This window comes from Pogona vitticeps, chromosome 5 (genome assembly GCF_051106095.1).
Source record: "Pogona vitticeps strain Pit_001003342236 chromosome 5, PviZW2.1, whole genome shotgun sequence".
Classification (NCBI taxonomy): Eukaryota; Metazoa; Chordata; class Lepidosauria; order Squamata; family Agamidae; genus Pogona; species Pogona vitticeps.
Genome location: NC_135787.1, coordinates 70,797,303 through 70,824,294, shown reverse-complemented (window position 1 = coordinate 70,824,294; position 26,992 = coordinate 70,797,303). Strand labels below are relative to the sequence as shown.

At 40.3% G+C, this 26,992-nt stretch overlaps 1 protein-coding gene across 1 annotated transcript; it reads right to left on the bottom strand.

The window, feature by feature from the left end:
• On the bottom strand, positions 1 to 22,011 carry TMEM165 (transmembrane protein 165). The gene is made up of 6 exons (XM_020792523.3): positions 21,695 to 22,011; positions 11,138 to 11,363; positions 9,755 to 9,930; positions 8,288 to 8,470; positions 4,469 to 4,574; positions 1 to 1,256 (listed from the first exon to the last, which is right to left on the bottom strand). Exons 1-6 carry the CDS (start codon positions 21,884 to 21,886, stop codon positions 1,180 to 1,182), a joined length of 960 nt encoding a protein of 319 aa, XP_020648182.3. The 5' UTR covers positions 21,887 to 22,011; the 3' UTR covers positions 1 to 1,179.
• Between the last annotated feature and the right edge of the window lie 4,981 nt (positions 22,012 to 26,992).

Below are 26,992 nucleotides of genomic sequence, written 5' to 3'. Positions count from 1 at the left end.
TCACACTTAAAAAGGAATTTATTTTTCAAGTCATCTTTCCAGCCTGATCAACTAAAAGTAATGTTTACTCTTTGGCTACTTAATCTGGTTTCTTAACTAGCAAGTATAAAATGTGTGCTTAATTCCCCTATTAAATACAGTATAAAGGTTTGTGAAGATTACTTTAGCAAAAGTACTCTCTTTTCTACTGCTACTGTACTTTTCATACTTTATATGCAAGCACAGTTACACAGGCCTCAGAGGTATTTGTTTTACAGCAGAATCTGACATCCTGGACATAAACATTAGACTTTTCAAATGCGTGAAGTATCAGAATGAACAATGTTGAATGCATTACTTAAATAGTTGTAGAATAGGAACCTTAATAAATCACAGAAAATTTTACAAGAACACACTAATGGCAATAAAAAGTAACATTTGTATATCTTTAAAAAAAAGAGCAGTATTTTTCTCTGAATTAAACTTACGTTTTGGTAACAGGTGACACCTAGTTCATTCATATTCTTAAATATTTTAATTATTAAAAGAAAAACAATGGACAACTTAAGTACTTTCATCTGGAAATGCAGTATGCTTAGTATAAATACCAAAAAGGGATTTCATCTGATAAATATCTAATAGTGTATATGAAGACAGTTAGATTGAATAGCACACTGCATACCAAATATCCTGATTTTATTTTCAGAAGTCACATACAAAGCAAGTATTCATCAATTCATGAGCAGGTGAGTTAATCAGAAGGACAGCTCTTCATTTCCTTTTTTCTGATTATGCAATGAAGTGTTTGGGCTGTAAGATGAGAAGCAAAAGGTTCTTCCTAGTTATTTGTACCAGACGCTTCATAAGGTGACGGTGCTAATCACAGGGAGCAGCCAGTTGTCCAAAAGGGGAGTGAGTGGTAAGCCGTAGACAAAGTAGCAAACCTCACAAAATTTCAAGAGGTGGGTCTCAGTTTACCTGAGTTACAGTAAGCAAACATCATTCATATTCTAAATATATAGAATAAACAGATTTTCAGCACAGGTTGTGCTCACGAAGTGTTCCCAACTAAAAGTTTCTATAAAAGTTACAGCATCCCATCTTCAGTGCTTGTTTGATGAAGTATCTGTACATTATATACAGGAATACAAGAGGAGATGTGCTGCTTCTCATTCTCACTCTTCCCAGGAAAATATTTTGTTAAAAGCCAGCATCTGGACTTATAAATAGTGCAGAGAATGCAAATGCCAAGAAAACAATGCCTCCTATGATTGTTACTGTGGGGAAAAAAAAAGAGAAAACAGTTAGATCCTGAGTAAATGAAATTTAATAGTGCATCCCAGAGCTCTGTTTAATCCTGTAAAGATCTTCCATGCCTGCATGTCTTCTCAAAGCACTTAAGCAACTTCTAACCAAGATTCAGCCATATACTTTTGCATCTACTGTGTTTCCCTGAAAATAAGACAGGATCCTATATTAGCTAAAATAAGCATTAGGGCTTATTTTCAGATGTTTTATTTTTATTTTGTTCATGTACCACAATCTACATTTCAAATGCAGTCATTTTTTTTTCTCATTGCTGAACAATGGTGGAGGGTGGGGTTTCACTTAAATGGGGCTTATTTTGGTGGTAGGGCTTATATTACGAGCATCCTGAAAAAATCATACTAGGGCTTATTTTCAGGTTAGGTCTTATTTTCGGGAAAACAGGGTAACACCATCAGAATCTGAACTTATACCCCCCTCTCTTACCAGTCTTCTGAGGAGATTTTTAGAGCATGTGGGAGATTGCAGAAAGAAGGAGACAGTTGCTTCTGGTGCAAGCAGTGGAACCCATAGTAGTCCACCACTGGACTCTGGATCATGATTCCTGAAGCAGCATGCATGACAGCATGGAAAGTGGGAGAGGGAGAATCCACAAGCACTAAGCTGATAGTCTTGCTCAAATGAAGTAACCTGTTCTACCATCGCTATGGTAGACATTAAAGCAAGACTTTTAAACAGTGGACTGTCAGTATCAGCCTTGCTCCCTTTCTGAGGATTTGTACTAGAAAATGGGTTGCCTGCAGGGAGCAGGCAACATTAGAAAAAGGAAATGGCGAAACTGATACAGTCATCAAGATAAATAGGAACTTTGTGGCAAAAATTTAGGGAAGTTACCCAATCCCATGTCAGACTATTAGACCGAGGTAGGTACTGTTGACAAGGATGACTGCAGAGCTCCAGTGTCCCAGAACACAGACTTTCTCAGCTCTATTAAGAGATGTCAGGGATAGAAGCTGAGATCCTTTATCATGTAAAGTATGGTTTCTACTGATGAGCTATGATCCTTTCCAAACTATGAACACTGCCTGTGGTTTCTCCACTTAATTTTGGTTTGCCCTGACCATCCTAAATGTGTATGTTCATGCTTTGGTCTTCATGTGCCTATTAAATTGAAACCACCTAATGGGAACAAATAGTATGAGGAGCCAGAAATACCTGCCATGATCAGCTTTCCAGCAACTGTAATACTGCTAGTGTAAAAGTCAGTCTGGATGATGAGGTGACACTAAATTTACACTATTAACAGTATGCTGTACATTACTCTCTACTGGTGCCTCTCAGCACAAACATATACATGTCACATTTCCAAGGGATACAGCACGTGAAAGTCCAATAAGTCAGTCCAAAGTCAGAAGTCCGGGGAATACAAAGCAGATGCCAAATTACCAAAGCCAAAATACAAACCATAGAAGTCAGAGTCCAAGAGTCAAGGGTCAAGACAGCAGGAATGTGGATACAAGCCAGAGAATGCTTCCACAAGCTTCCAAGCCTCTGGGTGCAGATTCTACAGCAGCAGCAGTCATCTAAACACTTCATCCTGCTAAAACTCAGGGCTGGTTGACCTGATGTTCCTATGGGAAGCATTCATGCGAGCCTCAGACCATCGTGTCATGAGTCTTTGTCGAAGCTTATCCCTCACTCTGGCTACTGGGGGAAGAGAATCTGGGGGTGATTCAGTTGTCTGCGATTCTGATTGCCCAGCATTTTCCTCAGCTGTATGTAATTAACCCCTCAGATTCCACATCTTCAGCTGAGCTCATGACAATGCACAGGACAAGGAGCACTTGCTCTTGTGCAGCAAAAATCAAGCCTTCAGTTTCTTTTTTAAGGGTTCCAGTTTTAGTCATGCCCATGTTGAATTATAAACATGCTTTGCATTAATATTTCTCGGGTATTATCCATGTAGTGTTTTTTCCCAACTGTTTAATTTTTTCAAATTGTTGTGCCTTATATTGAGCCTTTGTTTCTGTTGTTTTCAAAATATTCTCCATTTTCAGCACCTTCAGTAATTTTTCTCTGCTTGTACTGATATACTCATTTAGGCTTCTTTTTCCCTCCTCTACTACTTGCTCTATTTGCAGAAATCCATGGCCTGTGATTTTTTTTTTGTGTGTGGTAAATATAATCTGCCCACATAACTTCAGATGTAGTGCATGATGCATGTTCATTAGTTTCCATGGTTTTCGATCCAATTATTCTAATTCATTTTGAGTCCAATCTATTATTCCAGATGGGTATCTAATTACAATCAACCCTCGACTTACGAACTTAATCCATTCCGGAAGGATGTTCGTAAGTCAAAAAGTTTGTAACTTGAATCAGCATTTCCCATAGAAATGCACTGAAAACCCATTAATCCATTCCGGCTGGTTTTGGTTCTTAGGTCGAGGGGTGGTTTGTAAGTCAAAGCATTAGTTCCCTGATCAGGAACTGATGCAAAGCTGGTTAATCCATTCCTACCACTAGGGGCAGAATGTTTTCCTTTTTTCTTTTTAACCTAAGATGGCATAGGTTAAAAAAAAGACAAGAAACCATGGAGGGAACAAATGAACCCTGTTTAAAAAGAACACTTTTTAAATCAAGCACCTTTTACACCAAAACAGACACCTTTTCAACCAAGCACCTTTTAAATCAAAACAAGCAGCTTTTAAAACAAGCAAGCATGTTTGTACCCAAGCAGGTTTTAACTCAAATTGAGCTCCCTTTTACCCAAGCACCGTTTAACCCAAACAAAGCACCTTTTAAACTAAATTTTACATTTAAATTGACAATACCAGGCAGTCCCAGGTCTCTCTTCCCACTCTAACTGCTTGGACGAACGAGGAAGTAGACAAGCAGCCTCTTCGCTAACTGAAAGTTCAAATTTCCCGCTTTCCCTGCCTTCCCTGTTATGTCTGTTATTTATTGTAGTAGTAGTAGTAGTAGTAGTAGTAGTAGTAGTAGTAGTAGTAGTAGTAGTAGTAGTAGTAGTAGTAGTGAAAAATACCAGACACAGTCAAATTTTTTGTATTGCCTGGTATTAACAGATAGACGTTTTAACCAAAAACCTAAGTATCCAACATCATCATAATGCATGTATAACAAATTTCTCAGTGTGAAAATCCTCCCCTTCTTGTTTCAGTTTCCAAGGATCAGAAAAGTTACTTTTCAAGAGTTTACTTACCAGTCCGAACAGAGATTTTTTGTGCTATAATTCGCCCTCCAACCACTGCCAGGCCAGTACACAAACTATGCCCAACTGTTCCACCCACAGCTACACCATAGGGATCCTGCACAAATAGAGAATATACTTTTTAGTGCTCTTTGTATGCTGTAGATTATTAACAGCTTTTTCTGAAGAAGGATGTCATGATGCATAAACACACAAAGCTACTATCAACCAGATCAAAAGTTAGGATTAATTAGGCTTCATTCATTCATTCATTCATTCATTCATTCATTCATTCATTCATTCATTCGACAAATGTTTCCTGAGATGCGGGCAAAATTACATTAAAGGGAGCTGAAAACTAATGAGTTCATTTGAAATGTCCACCTGTGTTTGATTAGAAATTGTTTTGTTTTTTAAAGAAGGCTTGGCTAATTGCTCAGCAGGGTCCAAGTAACACAGAAACATGTGAGCTAGCTACTAGGCTTTCAGAGATCATCAAATGATATTACAGCTATCATATTCAAGTGCAGCAAAAAACTACAGATATTCTCTTACCTCCCTCAGTATGCCCACATCTGCCTTTATTTAAGAATATGGCGAGAAAGGAACATCGAAATCACTGCTGCATTCTTGTTCTACACTGATGATGTGACTAGGGTAAATGGGTAGGTGAAAACAAACTGAGAAAGGTGGGGGTTCTCCATACATAGCTGCAATAAACAGCTAGTACTAGAACCCCCCTCCCAGTAAGGCTAGAAGAACCCCAAAGCTACCATCTCCAGGGAGCCCATCAGGATTCTTTGAGGTTACCTATGCTAGTCTGTTAGCCATGATGGCCAGCACTCTTTTGCAGCATCAGCTAGCCCAATGGTCATTGAAACAACCACTAGCAATCTCTAGCATTTAGAGAACATGAGATACAAGGTAAAATATTCAAGCAGTATTCTCCAATTTTCTCCTAAAATGTCAAGAAATGCCATATTCCACAACTTCAGGAAAATCCTTGTATTGTATTTTCTTTGGTTTGAACACAAACAGACAAATATTAAATGAGTGTTATACCGGAGGTGGCATCTCCTATAACCTCTCAGCCCAGGACCCATCAGCCCTGATCTGGGCCTCTCTAGAGGCCACATAGAATCATTATTGCATAGGCTGCTGTCTTTTAAAAAAAATCAGTAAAGGATTATTTAGCTCTGAGGCTGAGACAAAAGCCGTTACAAACTTTTTAGCATTAGCAGAAAAACATAAATATTACTAAAGAAAGAAACAGGAGGAGAGACAGAATACATTTAAACTAGAGATTAGTTGCTGGAAGGAAGAACGCCTTCCAGATGGGCCTCAGCTACCTTAGCCAACAATGAAGGGAGTTGTGATTTAACTACATGTGAAGGGTTACAGACTCAGAAGGGGTTGAGCAAGCTACTGTCCCCACCTGCAACGAACAGAGGATCTAATGGGTAATTGGGCTAAATAATCTTCATTTCTGGTTTAATAAACAACAGAGAAAAAAACTCACTGGAACACCTTCATCCTGTGTTTCTTCTCGGTAATATAACAAACTGATTCCAGGAATTTAAACTATAAGCCACTGCTGCAATATCTCAGTGAATCTCCCAGTCAAGGGGTGATTAGCGCAGTTCTCAAAGGATAAAACTGCTGCAGTTCGTCTTGCACAAGCTCATGCAGCAACACCAATCCATTTGAAGAAAGGCAGGAACACATTAGCTGTTTCTCACCTGCCTCCAATTTCAGTCACCACAAGATCTGACAACACACTGTCCTGCTTTTGTTTAATAAGCTTCATAGCTTATTCACTAAGGTAAGATCTCAAAGTAAGTTACAACAAAGAGGGAAAACAATAAAATTCTTGAATACCACCATGGTGTGCATTTGCTGAAATCCTGTTGCACTTGGTATAGTATAAAGCAGGGGGCTCCAAACTACGGCCTGCAGGCCACATCCAGCCCACCTTGCCTTTTTATCTGGCCCAGCAGGTGAGCAGGTGCACGCACGTTCGCACAGGTGGGTGGGAGTGAATGTGTGTGGGCAGGAATGCATACAGGCAGGAGTGTGAGGGCATGCATGCAGGTATACATGCATGTGCATTCAGTCCTTGAAAATCTGGAACATATATGTTGTGGCCCTCACTCTGAAAAGTTTAGAGACCCCTAAAGTTACACCAGGAGAAATTCACAAAAAGTCATATCCAGTCATTCTTTGTGCCAGGTTGCACAATAACACCGAGAGAACTGCTTCCTGGATATGACTTGGTGCAATGTTTGCAATGGCTTGTGCAACATCAAGTTACACAGGCACGGCTATGCAATAGGATTTTCTCCAGTCTTTCCAAATGGCTCTCACTAACGGACCTTATCTTTCTTCATTTGTTCTTTCTTGTTCTTCTAGCTTTCTGTTCTTATTCATTGTTGTTGTTGTTTAGTTAAGTCATGTCAGAGCATGCCAGGCCCTCCTGCCTTCCACTGCCTCACGGAGTTGGGTCAAATTCATGTTGGTAGCTTCAATGACACTATCCAGCCATCTTGTCCTCTGTCATCCCCTTCTCCTCTTCCCTTCATACTTTCCCAACATCAGGGGCTTTTCCAGAGAGTCTTCTCTTGTCATCAGATGGCCAAAGTACTGGAGCCTCAGCTTAAGGATCTGTCCTTCCAGTGAGCACTCAGGATTGATTTCCTTCAGAATGGACAGGTTTGTTCTTGCACTCCAGGGGACTCTCAAGAGCCTCCTCCAGCATAATTCAAAAGCATCAATTCTTCAGCGGTCAGCCTTCTTTATGGTCCAGCTCTCACTTCCATACAACACTACTGGAAAAACCATAGCTCTGACTATGCACACCTTTGTTGGCAAGATGATGTCCCTGCTTTTTAAGATGCTGTCTAGGCTTGTCGTTGTTTTCCTCCAAAGAAGCAGGTGTCTTTTAATTTCATGGCTGCTGTCACCATCTGCAGTGATCATGGAGCCCAAGAAAGTAAAATCTGTCATCACCTCCATATCTTCCCCTTCTATTTACCAGGAGGTGATGGGACCAGTGGCCATAATCTTAGTTTTTTTGATGTTGAAGGGGGTTCTTATTCATACATGATTATAAAAACAGCCAATATGCAAGACATTCCTTGAGTGTTTGTTGCAATGATGGGACTGATGCTGCCATCACATTTGTTCCTGCATTGCTGCCAAGCACACTGGTATCATAATTTAATACAGTACTACAAAACTTTCTGTAAGTAAGCCAATTGTAAAATTAGAATGGTAGGCAAGTTACAGAGGCAGCACCTAGATCACCAAAGGCAGGGAGACAGATGTGGCTTAATAGTTAAAAAAAATTACTGGCTGAATTCCATTAGTAAGTTACAACTAGTGTCAGACCACTGAAACAATTTAAGTTACAAAGAAGCTGAGTCACCAAATCACCAGTGATTCAATAGGGCTACTCTAATTGCACCTTATTACTGGATTTTAGCTACTGTATCGTATGAAATGGTATAAAGAGAACATGGATGAAACTGACTTAAATTGTGATTCTCAGATATAGTTTGTTAACATCAATTTCCATGACTTCTCAACAAACAACTAAAAGGAGCATGGAAAGCCCTCATAAAAGAAATTAAATGGCAGAGACAAGGTACAAGAGAATATTATTTTAAATTGGTCTTGCAAGCATGAACATGGGAGAAGAGAACTGCCATGCTAATTAAAGATTCATCCCCCTTTGAGGTCATAAGATTGAACTTGTCTACAATTAATTAGAGCTTGAGAATTTTGGTCTCTCTGTTTTAATCATGTTCATTTTTTAAAAAACAATTCACTCACCTCTCTCGCTGCCAGAACTATTGTGGTCAACTGAGAGCGGTCACCCCATTCTGCTAAGAATGTTAAAGTTAAGGCTTGCACAAAAATTGGAGAAATAAAATGCAGCCATCTTCTCTGAGGTATAGCAGGGCCTGTTCCCATTTCCACATCTCCAGGGCCATTCAACAGTTTCGTTCTCTGGAGCTAGAAACAAAAAGATGTCATAAAACATTGCAAGTTGACATAACCTTTCAGGGCATATTAGCAGAGTTGCAGATGTTTTACTGCTGCCTATTTAGACTGTTCCATTCAGCATTTCCATTCTTCCAGCATTAATTGAAAAGGCACAGTGACCACTCTGAAGTAACAAATTTACGATAACAAATACTAAAGCTTATGCTGGATTTCAACATTCCTCCTTTTCCCATCCAGCAAGGAAACAGAATGTATCTAAAGCAATGGCAAGCAAAAGGTTGCCTCCACCCCAACTGCTAAACTTGCAGAAAAAGATTAGGGCTTTTTAAGAGCAAAAAAACAAGGGGCTCGCATGCCTTGTTTCCAAGATTACTAACCACTCCTGGAACCTCTCAAAAACATTATTAGCCACAGAAAGAAGTCTCACCTCCACACCTTCTTATTTTTAAGTCATATTCTGTTCCCATCATGGTGCCAACTCTGGAAATAGAATTGGTATCTGGCAGATCTTACAAGGCAAATCTGGCAACTAGACTGTTGGCATTACCTATCTTTTATCGAAAGCACGTAAGTCACAAGTAAGCGGACTTCAAAATGGAAACCAAAGTGGAATCGCTTTAGCTCTTCTCAGGTGAAGTCAGTTCAGATCTCAGTTAGCGATTCCAGAAAAAAAAAAGTAATGAAGTATCAAAGGAATTATGGAAGTTGTTACTGTTTAAAGTTGTGTTCCTTTTTACCAAGAATAAAAGAACAATGAAAATATTCTAAAAAACAGACAGGGGAACAGGGTCTGAATAATGTACTTCCAAATCCTAGCTCTTTGTAAATTTTGTGAGTTTTGTATACAAAACATGCACTGAGTTATGCTAAAAGTAATAATCCAAGAAAGGCTATGTGTGTGCATGAGAGTGCTCTAAGCATAAAAACCTACTGATCCTAAGAGGGTTTTGTCAACTCAAGCTACAAGCAGAATCAATTGTCCAAATGTCACTAAAATAACCGCAGTTCTCCATCTGCAAGTCAAAACAAAGAAAGAGGTATAGTTTTAAATTCCATCTCACAGTTTCCCGCTCCTGCTCTTATAGCACAAATCAGTTTCTATCAGTTGTAAAACATACTACAAGGTATTTTTTGCTATGCAAATGTTAACCACATAAGAACTTTGAAAGTTTGTTGCTGGTATCAACTATATCCCTGCTGAACAAATTATAACCAGAAACAGTTGCAAGTAAGCATCCAGATGTGTCCCCTTATCTTCATCAAACTATTCTACAGTGTTTTCATTTAACTTACTTCTTCATCTTTCTTCTTGAGTTCTGCTTGAACCTCCTCTAGCTCTTCTTGTCCCTCATCTGCACTCATCTTCAGGCCTTCCCGAAGCATTCGAACACCAAAAATTGCAAAGAGTGCTGTTGATACATAGTAGGTATACACTCTGGGGATCACTGTGGTGGCATATCCAAACAAAACTGAAGATGAAAGAGTAAACATCTCAGTTTGGATCCTGTGAAGTACAATTTGCTTATTCCCTCTGCCTAACAGAATTCCATTTACAGACTGGATAATAGAGAATTACTTTGTTAAGTCAGAAACATGCTGCAAGGTAGGGAGTGTTACCAAGGCCCTACAAAAAAAACCAGTGTTGTACAGTACCTCTAATTTGCCAGTTCTGCAGGACTTTATGCAATACAAGTAGTTTACAACAACTTCCACCTACAAAGTCAGCAGCCAGATTTTGCTTTCTTAGGTAAAAGAGGGAGTGACACTCATTCTGCTAGCTCTTTAGAATATCCAAACAATTTCACATACAGAATTGTACAAAACATCACTTACAAATGAAAAAGACAGCATTATCTCCATATTGTAAAAATTGGACTGAGATGCTTTTCTGAAACCACACAATGAGTTCCTGCCACTGCCAAAATTTTAACTGAAGGACTATTTTATTAATCTTATTACTTTAGTCTTTAACTGCACTAGAGTAAGTCACAACTAGACTAAGGTGATTCGAATCAAAGAAAAATAACAAAACTCAGATTTAGTTATTTTGGCCATGTCATGCAATCAACATCACTGGAGAAAGACGTTATGCTTGGAATGGTCAGTGGTAAAAGATGACAAGAACACCAAATAACCTGTTGGTTCTATGTAATCAAAGCAGACACTGGACAAAATATAAAGCAGCCAAAAAGCTGTACAAGATCAGAAATCATGGAGAGAGCTGGCTCATGAATTCGCCAATGGTCAAATATGACCAAATGGATAATTTGATTTGATTCAGTGGAAGAGTTGACTTGCCAAATCCTCACTGATTCAATGGATATACTCCAGTGCATCTAAACAACAGGATTTCAGTCATTAAAATGACTGATAAGATTTCAGCTAATCTAAATAAAGTAGTAGGAACAATTATTGCTTCTTTGGACTACCATTTCTGCATATACACAACACATTCACACAGATCTAATGTTCTTGTATCAGTCCCTTCCATAGTACATAAACCACTTTTTGAACTACAGTAATGTGACCTCCTTCAGCAGTAGCAGCAGCAACTGCTGATAGATAACTCCAGAAAGCAAACTGGCTGTGCAAAACTTTCACCTAGCACTCAAGTACCATATTACGGTCTGTGATTTTTGTATGTATATGTTGGGACACTGAAATCATAGCACTAACCTGATAAACATGTCATCAGCCCCAAGGCAAGCATAGCACCAGCCAGCACTGTTAAGCGATTGTAACGCATTGCCATGATGGCTGCAATAAAGAAAGTCTTATCGCCAAGTTCAGACACAATGATGACAGATATGGCAGCCACAAATGCATGGATAAATCCCAGGTTAGTCTTATCAGCAGAGTCTTCACTAACAGAATGGACAGGAACAACTGGAGTAGGCCCTTTCTGAAAAGAAAAGAAGAAGATAAGACTGAGTTGAAGGAAAACAGTTATAAGTCTACAATCTTCCTTTTCACATTTTCTTGAGGACTCACATTCTGATGGTGACTAAAACTAATGTTTGCAGTGAACACTTATTCTGTCTAATTGCTTTAAATGAATCTTTCTAGCACATTAAAAATATTTTGAGATTAACAGACTAACAGAAAGAAATCAAAATTATCAGCTGTCCACATTCTCAATAATCTGGTAAACAAAGAACTCCAGTTTTCTTAGTAGAAGAACTACATATTCTGCCTAGGTGTGGTGATATTCTAACAGATGAATTTTACATGGTCAAAAACATACTCTTAATGTTTTAATAAATTTTTGTAAAATTTTAATAGCTACATGTTGGTGATCTGTGATTGTAACCAAGTAATTGTTTGATCTGCCTTTGTATTTGTTTCTTCTTCCCAAAAAACCTGGGAGAGTTCCTTTATTAAACTATATAAATACTGCCTTGAGTACCTTCACCAGGAGAAAGGTGGCATAAACATGCAACAAACAAACAAACAAACAAACAAACAAGTACAGTAAATCCTAAAATTAATTCAGCACCTGGTAAAACCTAATATGAATGTCACCAGCCAGTTTTACATCTTGGAATTATCTAAATGGAAACTGTAGCTTAGGACATCAGATACTTTTTTACCCTTGAATCCTTTTTCTGTTCTGCTCACCACCTTGCCTGATGAACAATTCTGAGGAACTTCAGCTGCACACTATTGTGTAGCCTCTCAGTTAGGCTAATAAAGGTATCACATCCTAACATGATTTTTTTTTCAATTTTGCTCTTCAAATTTAACACATTTTCCGATTAGCTTGTTATATATGGGTACTGCTGAGCAAGTCCAGTTCTTCACTAAGATTCCATCTGAAGTTTCCTTTAAAACGTTGGCTTTATTGCAAGAGGAAAATTTACAAAAGTTAGTTATTTGTCTTTCCTCTAGAACGCCTACGTGAATGGGTGGACGGGTGCATGGGCAGACATGCAAGTGCTCCTGCGCATGTGTGAAGGGGTGGGGGAGCGCTCATGTTGGTGTTGGCGCCCCCCACCCTTTCACGCATGCGCCCAAGAGAGTGAGAGAGCATGCGTGCAAGCACAGTGTCCCACCTTCCTCAGAGGCTCAGCTGGTCCACGGTCCCAAAAAGTTTGAGGACCGCTGCTCTAGAATGAGGTCACTCAAGAGACTAATGGAGAAACTTCAGAAAGAAATTTCATGGAAAAAGATGGTGTCATTTGCATTAGCTGACGAATATACTAAATAGCTTCAAATGTGTATCAGAAGAATAGCCATGTTTGCCTACCACAACTGCCTATGGCAGCAACAAGGCTAATAAGCCTCATGTCACAATAAATGTACAGTGGGGTCTTGACTTGAGAACTTAATCCGTATTGGAAGGCGGTTCTCAAGTCAAAAAGTTCTCAAGTCAAATCTGCATTTCCCATAGGAATGCATTGAAAACCATTTGATCCGTATCTGCTCTTTTCCGTCCATAGAAACTAATGGGAAGCTGCTATTCCGCCTTCAACCACTAGAGGGGGATATTTTGTTTCTTTTTTTCTTAGGTCAAGAAAGGTTCAGGGAAGGCAGGGAAAATACAGTCCAGGCAGTACCAGGCAGTCTGAAGACTGTCTCCCAATCCACTCTCTAAACGCTGGGAGGAGTGAGGAAGCAGACAGGCACCCTTTTCACTGGCCAACAGTTAACTGAAAGTTCAAATTTTGCACTTTCCCTGCCTCCCACGTGGTTTTTTTTCAGTTCTTAACTCAAATCTAAGTACTTAAGTCAAGTCAATATTTTCCTATGAGAGCGGTTCTTAAGTCAAAATGTTCTTAACTCAAGCCGTTCTTAAGTCAAGACCCCACTGTATTGGGTTTTGATTAGAAAAAGGCACAAATCTCAGTTCAGAGGTTCATGCTGGTTCATACACACTACACTACATACAGGTGCCGTGCACTCCCATCCTCTGCCTCCCAGGCTGGATCACAGCCGACACATGCTCCTCTCCTCCTCCTCTTTGGCTGTTTGACCAGTCAGGAGCATGGTCAGGGCTTGAAGAATCCACTCCTCCACTCATCTGTTCCACTGAAATCGCTGTTTAGCGAAATCATCATCTAGTGAAAAGCTTTTCCCCATTGGAATGCATTGAAACCTGTTTAATGTGTTCCAATGGGAAGAATTGTCGTTGTCTAGCGAAGATTGGCCATAGGAAAGCCGCTTTGCGAACCGCAGATCAGCTGTTTAAATAGCTATCTTGCGAAGCTTAGATCCTGAAAACACCCATTTTGCAAGTGCAGAGGGAGCTGTCAAAATCGTTGCCTAGTGAAAATCGGTTTGCGAAACAGGGACCAAACATTGTCCAGCGAAATTCCCCCATAGGAATCACTGTTTTGCGAATCTCTATAGCGACCCCAAAAAGTCAATGTCTAGCGAAAAAACTGTCATGCGGGGTAACTGCCTAGCGAGGCGCCACTGTAGTCCCATGCTGGAGAATATGGAGATTCCCTGCTCCCAATTTCAATTGAACGACCTGGCTCCTTAAGAGGCTGGGCACTTTTGCTTTCAGTTTTATTTTTGTTGGAGACATTCAAAAGAAAGGTATTCAAAATACCACTTCATGACCCCAGAGGCATGCAGGTAATAAAGCAACCCAAGTCTGAGGGTATACTGTATTTATTTTGGGTTTGTACACATTGTTATGTAGAAAGTGCCTAATTTTGCAAGGCTATAATCCGGTCATGCTGACTGGTGGAATTTCTGACTGACTGGTGAGACATTCTGAAAAATTTTAAGCCCTGAGCATGGGCTTCCCTGCCCTGCTTCCTTGGCCGATCTTCCACTCAGACAAGGCGGCAGGACAGGCAAACCCATGCTCCTGCTGGGGAATGGTCCAACAGCCAAAGAAGAGGAGAGGTGCGTACTTTGACTGGTGAGTAGGTCATTGGCCCAGGAGGTGGGGGAAGGGAACCAGCATTAACCTCCAAACCAAGGTTCATGCCCATCTCTAGTTTTGATGGTGCCATATGACACTCAGTTATATGTACCAGTTCTAGCTGTTACAAAGTGAAAGGTGTTGTCTGTGAACTTTTATTTTCTGGTGAGATCACCATAATACACTCTTAGTGAGCCTGCAACTCATGAGAGATGATATGGACAGAAACGTGGTGAAGTGACATCTGCATACATTGGAATCTGATGTTTTAAAAAATTACTTTTTTGACTATATTTTCCACAGTCCCCCAGCCACACTTTGCAAACTGTAGATATACAGCTCATAAATCAAAACGAGAACAAAAATCCAAACATGCACAAATACAATGAAACAAATAAAACAAAAACAACTTCTACTAAATCTAATGTGTACCAAAACATACTACTGATTTATATCTTTGCTTATGATTTTGGGACAATTTTGTAGTCATCCACATACTTTAGGAGGTCATCCAGTTTTAGCCTCACAATAAACTCATGAGCAAGTTCAGACTGACACTGGCCCAAAGTCACATGTTAAGTGAAAGCTTGACAAGGTCTGATTCAAGTGCCATACTCTTCATTACGCTGCACTGGCTCCCATACATAATGTCAAAGAATTCCCACTGATGTCACCAAGAACCATTTCCATTGTGATAACTACTATTGTTATAACAATCACAGAAAACAGATTTGATTTTTTAAAAAAATCAAATTCCCAAGGTTTTTTAATGTTAGCATTTAACTGGCTGAAAAAAACTAATTTCCAAATCATGCTGACTCATGAATGAGAAAGAGAAGGAAAGAACTACTTCCCAGAAAACCACTAACAGGTAAGAACAACTACTAACAAGTAAGAACAAAATAACAGTGTCCCTCAGGATAAAACTTTGAACTGTAAAACTAATCTGTTCATCTTTCAGTTCAGTGGCTAATTTTAGATTGAGTATCATGGAAATTTTTCATATTACTTTTTGTATTCTACTACATATAATTGAGAAAAACAGAAAAGCTACTTTAGATCTTATCTTAAGAATTTTAGCCACTTCAGCATATTTCTCCTTCACTTAACATTTTTGTTAATATTTAATGTCTTCATTAGCTAGTCATGGTTTATCTTTGAAAATAACCTGACAAAGACTGAAGTATGAAATTATTTTGCACTTCAGACTTTGAGTCACCTGCAATCTGCTGATTTTCATGTTACCTTTTGGGAGATGGCATTTTATTCCTAACTGCTGTCTCTCCCCAAATCCAGGCTGCAATTGACTGCCACCCATAATTTCCTTACTTGTAACTTACACTCAGCTAACAAGTACAGTGGTGCCTCGCTTAACGATTGCCTCGTTTAGCGATGAATTCGCATAACGATGTGTTTTTTAGAAAATAATATGCTCCGCATAACGATGTTTCCTATGGCGATTTTCGCTTAGCGAAGTTTGGGACCATGCTTCGCATAACGAATGCAATTTTAGGTCCCCTGCTTCACTTAACAATGTTTCTTTTTTCAATTTAAAAAGTGTCTTAGAAGGGTCAAAAACGGTTCTAAATGCTTGGATTCATTAGAGGACCCCTTAAGTCATGTGCAAACCTGATTTGGCTTTGATCTGACTTTTCGTTAATTTTTTGTGAAATTTTTTTTGGCCCATAGGAACCAATGAACCTGTCAAAATCTGACAGCTCCATGCTTTCCTATGGGGGAGAAAACAATTCACCATAAATTAACGAAAGTTCAGATCAAAGCCAAATCAGGTTTGCACACGACTTAGGGGGTCCTCTAACGAACCCAAGAATTTAGAACAGTTGCTGAGTCTTCGTTAATTTTTTGTGAATTTTTTCTTCCCCCATAGGAAATAATGGAGCTGTCAGATTTTGACAGCTGTCAAAAGTTGGGGGGAAAAAATTCAGAAAAAATTAACGAAAAGTCAGATCAAAGCCAAATTAACGTTTGCATCCGTTTTAGAGGGTGCAGAAGCTAATCCAAGCATTTAAAACCATTTTTGCCCCTTGTATGACACATTTAAAATTGCAAAAATTGACTTCGCAAAGCCATTGAAATGTATTGAATCAGCTTTAATACATTCCAATGGAGGATACATTGTTTCGCTTAGCGATGTTTCCTATGGGTTTTTTCGCTTAACAACGGCAATCCGTTCCAATTGGAACGGATTAACCGGTTTCCAATGCATTCCTATGGGAAATGGTGTTTCGTATAGCGATGGTTTCACATGGCGATGTTTTTTTTGGAACCAATTAACATCGCTATGTGAGGCACCACTGTAGTTTTTTCTCTACTATGGCAACTCCAGATATGTCACTCTGTTTTAAGAATTTCTATAGCACTCTTCACCATAAGAATCCAGGATAGAAAACAGTACTGAAAACAGTGGTATTGAAAACCAGTGAAAGAATCAGATCAAGCAATCAAAACTCACCAATATGCAATTAGAAGGTGTTGAAGGCTAGGAAGATACAGTGGTGCCTTCACCTACAAACGCCCTTATCTATGAATATTTCAACTTACGAACAGCTCCGGTCGCAAAATTTTGCTTCTACTTGCGAACGGAGCTTCGATGTACGAATAGAAAAAGACAGGGGGAAAAGGCTGGAAATACAAATCATTGGTGGCGAAGAGGCTGCTTCTTTGTAGCTCTTTAGCCCCAACGGTTAGGAAAAGGAAGGCTCAGCCTCCCGTGCTTCCGCCGCCGCCACTGCCAGGAGGCGAGCTGCCCAGACCATCCTGGGCATGCTCAGCCTCCCAGGCTTCCACTGCCGCCAGGACAGCGGTGGAAGCCCGGGAGCTGAGCCCAGCCAGGATGGTCCGGTAGCTCGCCTCCCGGCAGCAACAGTGGTGAAAGCCCGGGAGGCTGAGCCCGGCTGGCAGCAGTGGAAGCCTGGATGGCTGAACATGCCCAGGATGGTCCAGCGGTTCACCTCCCGGCTGCGGTGGTGACGGTGGCAGTGGAAGCCTGGGATGCCGAGTCCAGCCAGGGAGTGAGTGCGATCAGAGGCAGCTTAAGACTGGTTGTTGATTTTTTAAAAAAAATGCTGGAACAGATTAATCCCGTTCCCATGCATTTCAATGGGAAATGGTGCTTCGACATAAGAACATTTTGACATACTGTACAAACATCTTCTGGGACGGATTAAGTTCATAAGTCAAGGCACCACTGTAAATATTTTCCAAAAAAAAAGCAGCATCAGTGCAAGGCATTGCCCTCCTTAGGAAAGGAATTCTACAAAAAGGCATTCATGCTCAAAAGTGTGTGTACCTTCCAACTACCATCTAAATCCCCTCTGGTGGAAGGAGCATTCACTATGCCAGAGCACTCTGATGTACAGGCAAGGTGACGTAACTTCTTTTAAGTAGCTGAGATTGCATATGTTTGCATGAAAACACAAGGAAAAATATTCAGTTCCTCTGAAGGTAAGACTAAGAGACAAGGAGAATACAATTTAACATCCACTCTGAATCCAACAGATTAGTGAATCTTATATTACCCAAAAGAAACACAATTGTTAAAAATCCACCATCAAAGAATACTGCAACACAATGAGAAAAACACATGAAGACTGTGGATAAACTAGATAAGCTATGGGATATTAACATAAATTCTTCATGTATGTTGTAACAGATTTAATAATTTTAAGTAGTAAGATTTAGCATTTTACAACTTCAAGTTGCTACATTTTTTAAACTTTCAGCTCCTATGCAGAACATGTTTCACCATGCTACTCCTTTGTCACTGATGACTCATCCATGAGAAAGAGAGATCAAGTGTAACAAGAAAAGTTGGTTTTGTCCATGAGAAACACTTGTAGCAACATATCTAAACCTGCATCTAAGAATTGGCCATATTTCCAAACAAGCAAGCTAATGTCATGTTGTTAAGAAGTACAGTACGCAAAAGATTAAATTCAGGATTTTTTTGTGAAACTCCTGGCTACTTGATAATTAATATTAAAATTTAAGTTAATCATTACATTGCTTAAGCAGTATTAGTATTAATTATCTCTTGTAAGGTCACTGTCTTCATCTCATACGTAAAAAAGAGATTAATTTTATTTTTGAAGAAGGCCACCTGTTTTGTACTTTTAAAATTACATTCTTTCAATCAGTCAAAGACATTTTCCTTTAATCAGTCAATGACAGTTACAATTGATAAATCTGAACTGTATCACAAGACCTGCCAAATGGAACACAATATTGGGACTGTGGTACCTTATTAGAACTGAACAAGACAGGAAACAAGCTAGGAATCTAAAGCTTAATATAACTTTTCATTAGCTGTATTTATAAAAAGCCTGTAGATTTACAATTAACTGATATGCCCACAACCCGCTACCCAGTAAATGTTACCAGGGATGGTACTGTCAATTGTTTTTTTAAAACAACTAGCTTGCAGATCTGTTCACCAATCATCTGATTTGGCAATCACATAATGATCCTCTTTTTGAAGGAATAGTCTCTAATTCGTCCTTTGCTTCATGGAGTTAAAACTGGAGAACCTCAGAGTGTCCAAAAGTTTTTAACTAGTAAGTGGGGGGTATCTAATTTGGCAAATGAAATTGTAGTATCATAAATGAATCAGAATGGCAGGGTAACCCTTACTTGCAACTGGAGACCACAAGGCTAGTTTCAGGGAACACCTGTGAATTAGCTATTGACAGAAAACATGAACTATCTGTGTTTACCTTGTAAAAACAAAATCTATGTTGTCACAGAAAATGTGAACTGTCTCTGTTTACCTTGTGGAAACAAAATCTATGTTGTTCAAGGCTCTTAAGCGGTCATGGTGACTTGGACTATCTGGACTGGAATATCATTCTGATTGCATCAGTTGGTAATGACCATTGTTTTAAAACTGTGATTTCCATTTGTGATATGCAAGATGTATGTATCTCAGAAACAGACCTCTATCAGAAAAATACATAATAGTGTTTTTAAATATTAGGCAACAGTTGTGTTTGATGTGCCTATACTGGTGTTTCCTGGAAGGTAGAGGTATCTGGACCTTAGATATCCCAATGAACCACTGATACTGCTATTTTGATAGAAAACACATGTTTGAGAGGAAAAGCAATCAGCTAAGAAGGGAAAGAACTGCAGTAAGCAAGACTTCACTGTCAAGCAGGGTACCTATATCTGCAACCCTGACCAGCAGAAATTTTAGAAAATGTCCCATGCTTCTTTGTTACATTCATATCCCACTCTTCCTCCAATAAACCCAGGTTGGCATGAACAGCCCCCTCCTCCTCATTTCGTCCTCACAACAACCCTGTGAGGTTGATCCAGCTCAGAGATAAGACTGGCCTAACGTCAAACAGTAAGTTTCATTGCCAAGGAGGGGAGAGCTGAATCAAAATCTCCTGAATAATATAAATTCTATCTAGCACTCTAACCACTATACCACACTGGGGCTGCTGAGCTTCTGTACTGCACATAATTGTTATGATATCTTCTAGAAAAAGCAAGTGATAAAGTAGTACCAGAAGTCCACATAGGACAGGTGGAATGTGGGGTTTTGCATGCTTGTTTGTTTTTGCTGTTTCCTCATATTGGAGTAGAAAGCAAGGACAGAGCTGCAAACAACTCCAATTTTGTACACCTGCAAAAGTGTCTGGAAAAACTAAGCTTGGTGCAGTGCAATGCCAATTACAGTAAAGACATAAAGTCACTTAACAATTCCTCTCTTCTTAACTATCTTGCCCTGTACACAAAGCAATCTGGTAAAAATATATGTTAGATGATGAATCAAGAGGGAATGGGAAAGAAGGGATTTTAACGCAGACTGTTCATAAACCATGACACAACTTTGAAGTCATGCTTTACTCTATCTTCTATGATGGACAGAAGTAAAATTACAGGTAACTTTGCTCTTCCATCTCTAACTATGACTAATACATTCATTTCCTTTGATGGTCATGTTCTTTTTTCATACAAAGAGATATGCAGCTTACATAACAAAGAAAATACTTATCAGATATATGCCTAGTATTTTCCTTTCAGTGTTGACAACTGCAGTCTAAGACCATGCATTTATGGTTAAGAAATGAAGTTCATTCTAGGAGGAGATGTAGGGATCCTACAAGAGCCTAAACCGTGACATTCTCCTTTTCAAGAATACACACTGCTCCTGCCTTCTCCAACATCATTCAGGATTATTTCTTTATACTTTTTAGTTACAGTTCTAACATTATGCCACTCTTCAGTGTTGCCCTAGTACTATGTACCAGATTGTAGGAAGTGGCATTTTCACTTGCCTGCTCCCACAACAATGCACCTGCTTCATGGACAGTCCCTCAGAACAGCCATCAGGGATGGCAGTACTGATCCCAGTTTAACTAAACCAACACAGATGAAAGAAATTTCCTTCAGATTTATCTTTTTCAGCAAACAAGCAGGTAGCAGTTTCATCTTTCCAGTTTTGAAACTACTATACCTGTTCTGGTACCAATGTTGTATAGTACATTCTTTAAATACTTACATATTTATTGAGGCATAACGTTTTGGAGATAGACCGCTTCATCAACCACAAAAAGCCTACTATCCTGTTGCCTAAATGCAAAGTGGAAGGGAAATTGTGTAAGCATTTCCCAGCTACTTGACCAGCTGTGCAAGAAATGGACATTCAAGGTGATTTGCCTCTGGCTTTGCATTAGGCAATAAAATACTAGCCAAAATTATTTGCCAGATAGCAAACATCCAGTTAGACAAGGTGGGCCACTCCAGAGGCACAATTTAGTTTTTGAGAATTTTGTTGGGGTTTTTTGTTTGTTTGTTTCCAGTCTCATAATCTGTCACTATATAGTATTATTTTCATCAATGCTCTCGGTTTTTGTAATTTCCTAAAATTGGAAGAAACTAGCTCATGAAAATGACATTGGGCTTCCAATTTGGCCGCTTTTAATTTCTTTTGACAGTTTTTTTAAAAAAAATAACTATTGTGATCACATATCCTGTTCATATACTTTTTGGAGGAAGAAGCTATCTGACGTGGGAGGAAGAGAGGGAAAAGCCTGCTGGAGAGTGATGCGAATGGCGGAAGTGCGGCCAGACTTCCCCAACCCGAAGCACTTCAGACGCGTCGGGCCACACTTCCCATCATCCTCGGCCAGCGCGATCGTGGTCCGTGGATTATGACAGTTGGAGGCCAACATCTGGGAGGCACCCGGTTGTGGACGGTCCCTGCGTGAGGGCACGACAAGCGCACAGCCGGTCCGGTTCCCCGGCCGTCCTCGATGGACGTCCCCCTCAACACCGGAGCCCATTCCAGGGGGCCTCCCGCACAAGGCGCAGCCTCCGCCCGCATCCCTCACCTCGGCCCGGGCGAGCTCCGGTCCCTGCACAGCAGGCGGCTGAGGCGGCGGCGGCTTCTGCTGCTCCTGCTGAGGGGGCGGCGGCGGCTCTCGTTCCTTGCCGGTCTCTAGCTCGGAAGCGACGAAAGGAGCGGCCAAGAAGACCACGAGCAGCAGCACCGGGAGCGGCCGCAGCCGCGGGGGACCCGCCATGGCCGGGCCCCGAACCCAAGCGGCCTCTTTCGCTAACGCTTCCCGACCGCCATGGCCGCTTCCCTCGACACCCGGCCCCTCTCGCGCGCGCTCTCCGCTTCGCCACGCAACCGGAGACTTAGAGACGCGAAGCCCCGCCCCCTGCTCCCTCTCCTGCCTCTCTGATTGGGACGCCGCCGCGTGCCCGGCGGGCGGGGCCAGAACGTCGAGAGGAAGACTTTCAAAAGGAGGGGAGGCTGGAGCGACCCTGGAGGAGGAACTGAGGAGGCGACCAATGGCTGGGCTCGGCGATGTGACGTCTTACTCGCTGCCGCCCCTCGCCCCGCCTTCACCCGGCGGATCTAAACTCCGCGTGGCTTTGGAGTTCTAAGGGAAGTGTGCAGTAATACAGTAGTAGGCGGAGGGGAAGGAGAGCGAGGTTGTGAAACTTTCTGGCTGCAGAGCTGGGGGGGCAAGGTGATGGGTGCTCCCCTATATGCCCAGCCCGGGAGAAGAGGCAGCCTGTGCAGCCGTGGCCGAGGCGCCCAGGCCGAGATGTAGGCCCAGAAGAAGGGAAGGGTAAACCGCGGTGTGTAGCAAATCCTAGGAACGGTCGTCACAACTTGGGATTGTCTTGGCGGCATGCAGCGAAGCAATTATGACTCGATGTGGCTTGATTTACTCCAGAGGATGTGCAGTGTGCCTAATGCCTTCACACCGTGGCATATCACACCATCTCACCTGACCTCAAGTGACCCTATTGGGACCACACCACCTGCTCCCAAAGGGCCTGTGTAAAATGTGCCTTTAGTCTTTTAAAGTGCCACAAAAACATACTTTGCAGTTTAGCAACTGCTGAGGACTAAGCCAGATAATGGCTGCACCAGCTCTTATTTTTTCTTGAGTGTTTTTTTAAACTGTATTCTTAAAATTCTTTTAAACTGGTTTTACTACAAACCTGCTTAGTCTCATTTTGTGGTCTTAATGGGTTGCTTTCTTTAACATTACTGTGAGCAGCCTTTAAGTCCCGTTTTGGGAAGAAACACGATACAAATCCAAAAAATTGTTGCTTTGCTGAACAAGTTAAGGTGCCTCCATCAATGCATTTTGCCAGCCTTACGCTTGTCCTTATCAAACGTTTTCTTGTAACAATGCTAATCTGTAGCATGACTGCCCCCTTCCATTTCCACAAATTACATACAAAATAATATATTTTGATAAACAGTGAAATAACCGGAAGTCTGCTGAAGTCAGTGAAAAGCACTGGCTAATCAGATGCTAAATAAGCTGATAAATGAAGGGATGAATGTGCATGTATTAATCAGCCTATCATAGACTGTATCACAATGGCTGTACAGTAATACGTACTTAATTGTTGCACTGTTCTAATGTAGTGATTCAGATATTCTTACATGAAGTGTATCAACAGAGTAAAGCTGAAATCACCTCCAGACTTTCTTAGTAGGAAGTTTTCAGCTGCCAAAATGCCCTGCAGGAAAATGAAATCTTGCATGCCTTTCTCATTTCCTGGGAACTTTTGTGAAGGCAAATGTGGACAGTCTATAAGCATGGCAGTGTTCTTGGTGTGAGGCATATAGTCTAATTTGCATTTATTCAAATAGATATCCCTCCCCTTCCTGTTCTCACATGATTAATCACCAGTTCAAAATCCTGTCAGTAATGCCTACTGGATTGGGGGGTGGTGGTCGTCCATTGTGCAAATTGTGCAACAACCAGAAGATGACATGACTATAAAATAAAAAATCCCCTGAAAATAAGCTCTAATGCATTTTTAGAGCAAAAATTAATATAAGACCCCATCTTATTTTCGGGGACACATGGTATTTATGTTTCTTAAAATAATGCTTAAAGCAACTACCATGTGTCCCCGAAAATAAGACAGGGTCTTATATTAATTTTTGCTCCAAAAATGCAATAGGGCTTATTTTCTGGGGATGTTTAAATTTTTTTCATGTACAACAACCTACATTTATTCAAATGCAGTCATGTCATCTTCTTCTGATGGCTGCACAATGGTGGAGGATGGGGTTTCACTTAACTAGGGCTTATTTTTAAGGTAGGGCATATATTATGAGCATCCTGAAAAATCATACTAAGGCTTATTTACAGGTTAGGTCTTAATTTTGGGGAAATGGTAGCTGATTTACTTAAGACTAAAACTGGCTTAGGTAAAGGTAAAGGTTCCCCTTGACATTTAGTCCAGTCATGTCTGACTCTAGGGCGTGGTGCTCATCCCCGTTTCCTTTTTTTCCCAACAGAAAATTTAAAAACATACGTATGTAGCACAAAGCGCATTTAAACAGTAAACATAAAGTCTAAGAATCTAACCATCGAACAATAAACAAAGATAATCTAAATGCAAAAAGGGAAAAAAAGCCTAAGGCTCAGCATAGAAGCAATCTTGTATTTTGGAATAATTCTTCTGCTGAGATCCTATCCAAAACATCCCACTTTTTATTCATTTTCTGTTCCCTTACTGCAGGATTTTTACTTTCCACCAATTATAAAATAAATTCCAGCTTAAATAAAAATATGATTCTTTTTGTCCCTTTAGCCTCTTACTTTATCTATTTCTGCACTTTCTAATATTTTTTAATGATCATATCATCATTTGGTGGACTTTCATATTTACAGATTTGTGCCCATTGTCACCTAGCTGCTGTCAAAACATGTAGTATTAAATAATAGCTTTGTGTATCTACAGTACTGTACTTGGTAGTAATCCTAACAAAAATATTTCCGGTTTAAATTCTATTTCCTGTTTTGACATTTGCTTAATCCACATGTGGATGCCCAATAATTTCTTGCTCTATCACAAGTCTACCATACATGATAATAGCTTCCTTCATGATTTTTACATTTACAACACTTATTTGACATATTTGGGAACACTTTTGGTGACAAATGCAATCTATAAAACATTTTATATACATTTTCTTTGTAAGAAGTTGCTAATGTTAACTTATAATTTTTTGTCCAAAGTTATAGCCATTTTTCTAATTCCATATTAGAAAAATGGCAATTTTTAGAAAAAAATTAACATTTTTTGATTTTAACATACAGTACTTTAAATTTAAACATATTAGAAAATTGTAACATTGTATCTTTAACATCTTCATCCTATGTATCCCATTGCAGTAAAAATTTATACAATTTTTGAATTTGTTTTTCTTCTATAGTAAGTAATATTTTGTCAAATGTTATATATTCTTTATAAAAACCTTGAGCCTCCTTACCTTGATTATAAATTGATTGTATTTGCATTTGAGTCCACCATGAAAAAATTAGTCCTTGGTTCTCTAATTTAATTTTTGTTTTCAAAAGTCCCTCAGAATTCAAAAGCTCTTTATAAGTAGTTTTTTCCAGAAGTTTAGCAAATTTGGGTATGTAAACACTTTCATTGGTGAGACCCATCTAGGTATTTCAACATATATTTTAGATCTAACTTTTCCCCAAATCCTTAAAAGAGAATTTCTTATATTTCCTTCAAAATATTTGTAAGTTTTAGTCCTTCCGTACCATAAAAACGCATGCCATCCTATTTGCAGATTGTGTCCCTCTAAGTCATGGGTCAAGGAATGGGTAAATTACCCCAAGTGGGGTAAAAGTGAAAATCCTGGGGCTAATGAGCAGAGTACTAACCCCTCCCTCCCTCCCTCCCTCCCCCACGCTCTGGAGCCAAGCTCAAATTGTAAACCACCTTGTCCTGTTACTTCCTTCCTTGCAGCAGGGGACTTCTAAATGCTCAGTTTGTTCAGAGATCGGGGAGATAAGCTTCCCTAATAGGTTACAGCTGGGGATTAGCCCCAGGCAATCAGCCAATCTGGGGCTTCTAAATGACTGCTTCCTCCGGAAGTGAATGTGAGCAAGCAAAAGGCGGGAAAGGAGCAAGCAAGGGAAGGAGGGAAGAAAGAAAGGTGCGAGAGACTGAGGACTTCATCAGGTTTATCTAAATGTATGTAATTGGAGAAAATGGAGGGAGAGAGGAAATGGTGTGTGTGTGTCTGTGTGTGTGAGAGAGAGAGACAGACAGACAGACTGACTCAAAACTGAAAATGAACAGGCAGTCAAGCAAAAGAGAAACAGTTAAGGCGGGGGGGGAGGGTGGCTTTTTAAGGTGCTGTCTGGGTTTATCATTGCTTTGCTTCCAAGAAGCAGGCATCTTTGAATTTCATGGCTGCTGTCACCACCTGCAGTGATCATGGAGCCCAAGAAAGTAAAATCTGTCACTGCCTCCATATCTTCCCCTTTTATTTGCCAGGAGGTGATGGGACCAGTGGCCAGGATCTTGGTTTTTTTTATGTTGAGCTTCAGAGCATTTTTTGCGTTCTCCTCTTTCATCCTCATTAAGAGGTTCTTTAAGTCCTCACTTTCTGCCATGCTTTTGCATAGTCAATGAAGCAGAAGTGGATATTTTTCTGGAACTCTCTGGCTTTCTCCACAATCCAGCGCATGTTAGCAATTTGGTCTCTAGTTCCTCTGCCTTTTCGAAATCCAGCTTGTACTTCTGGGAGTTCTCGGTCCATGTACTGCTGAAGCCTGCCTTGGAGGATTTTGAGCATAACCTTGCTAGCGTGTGAAATGAGTGCAATTGTATGGTAGTTGGAGCATTCTTTGGCGCTGCCCTTCTTTGGGATTGGGATGTAGACTGATCTTTTCCAGTCCTCTGGCCACTGTTGAGTTTTCCATTGATGATGATAAAAAAGCACACTGGTCCTTTGATACTGGGCTGTGGCACCAGGGTGGGTGACATGACCTTTAGCCTGGTTTGTTCCTTTTTGCACACCACACATAGAATGATTAAAGTGGTAGGGAAAGCCCCCCCCCCCCCCCAATTCTGCGTTGGCTGTCTCTAACAAGCATGTCATTGCTAGCACCACTCTGGCAGCCACTAACGATCCTCTGCAAGCTAGGAAAAATTTAATGCAACTTGCTAAGCATGTTGGACACCTTACTACTCCCTATACCACACCATGGCTGGAGTGCAATGTGTTCCAGCAAAAATAGTGCACATCTTTATCAAATTTGGTGCATCCTGCTAGTTCGATACACAGCCTGTGTAGATTCAATAATATTTTTAATTCAAATAATGTATGATTTCCTTCC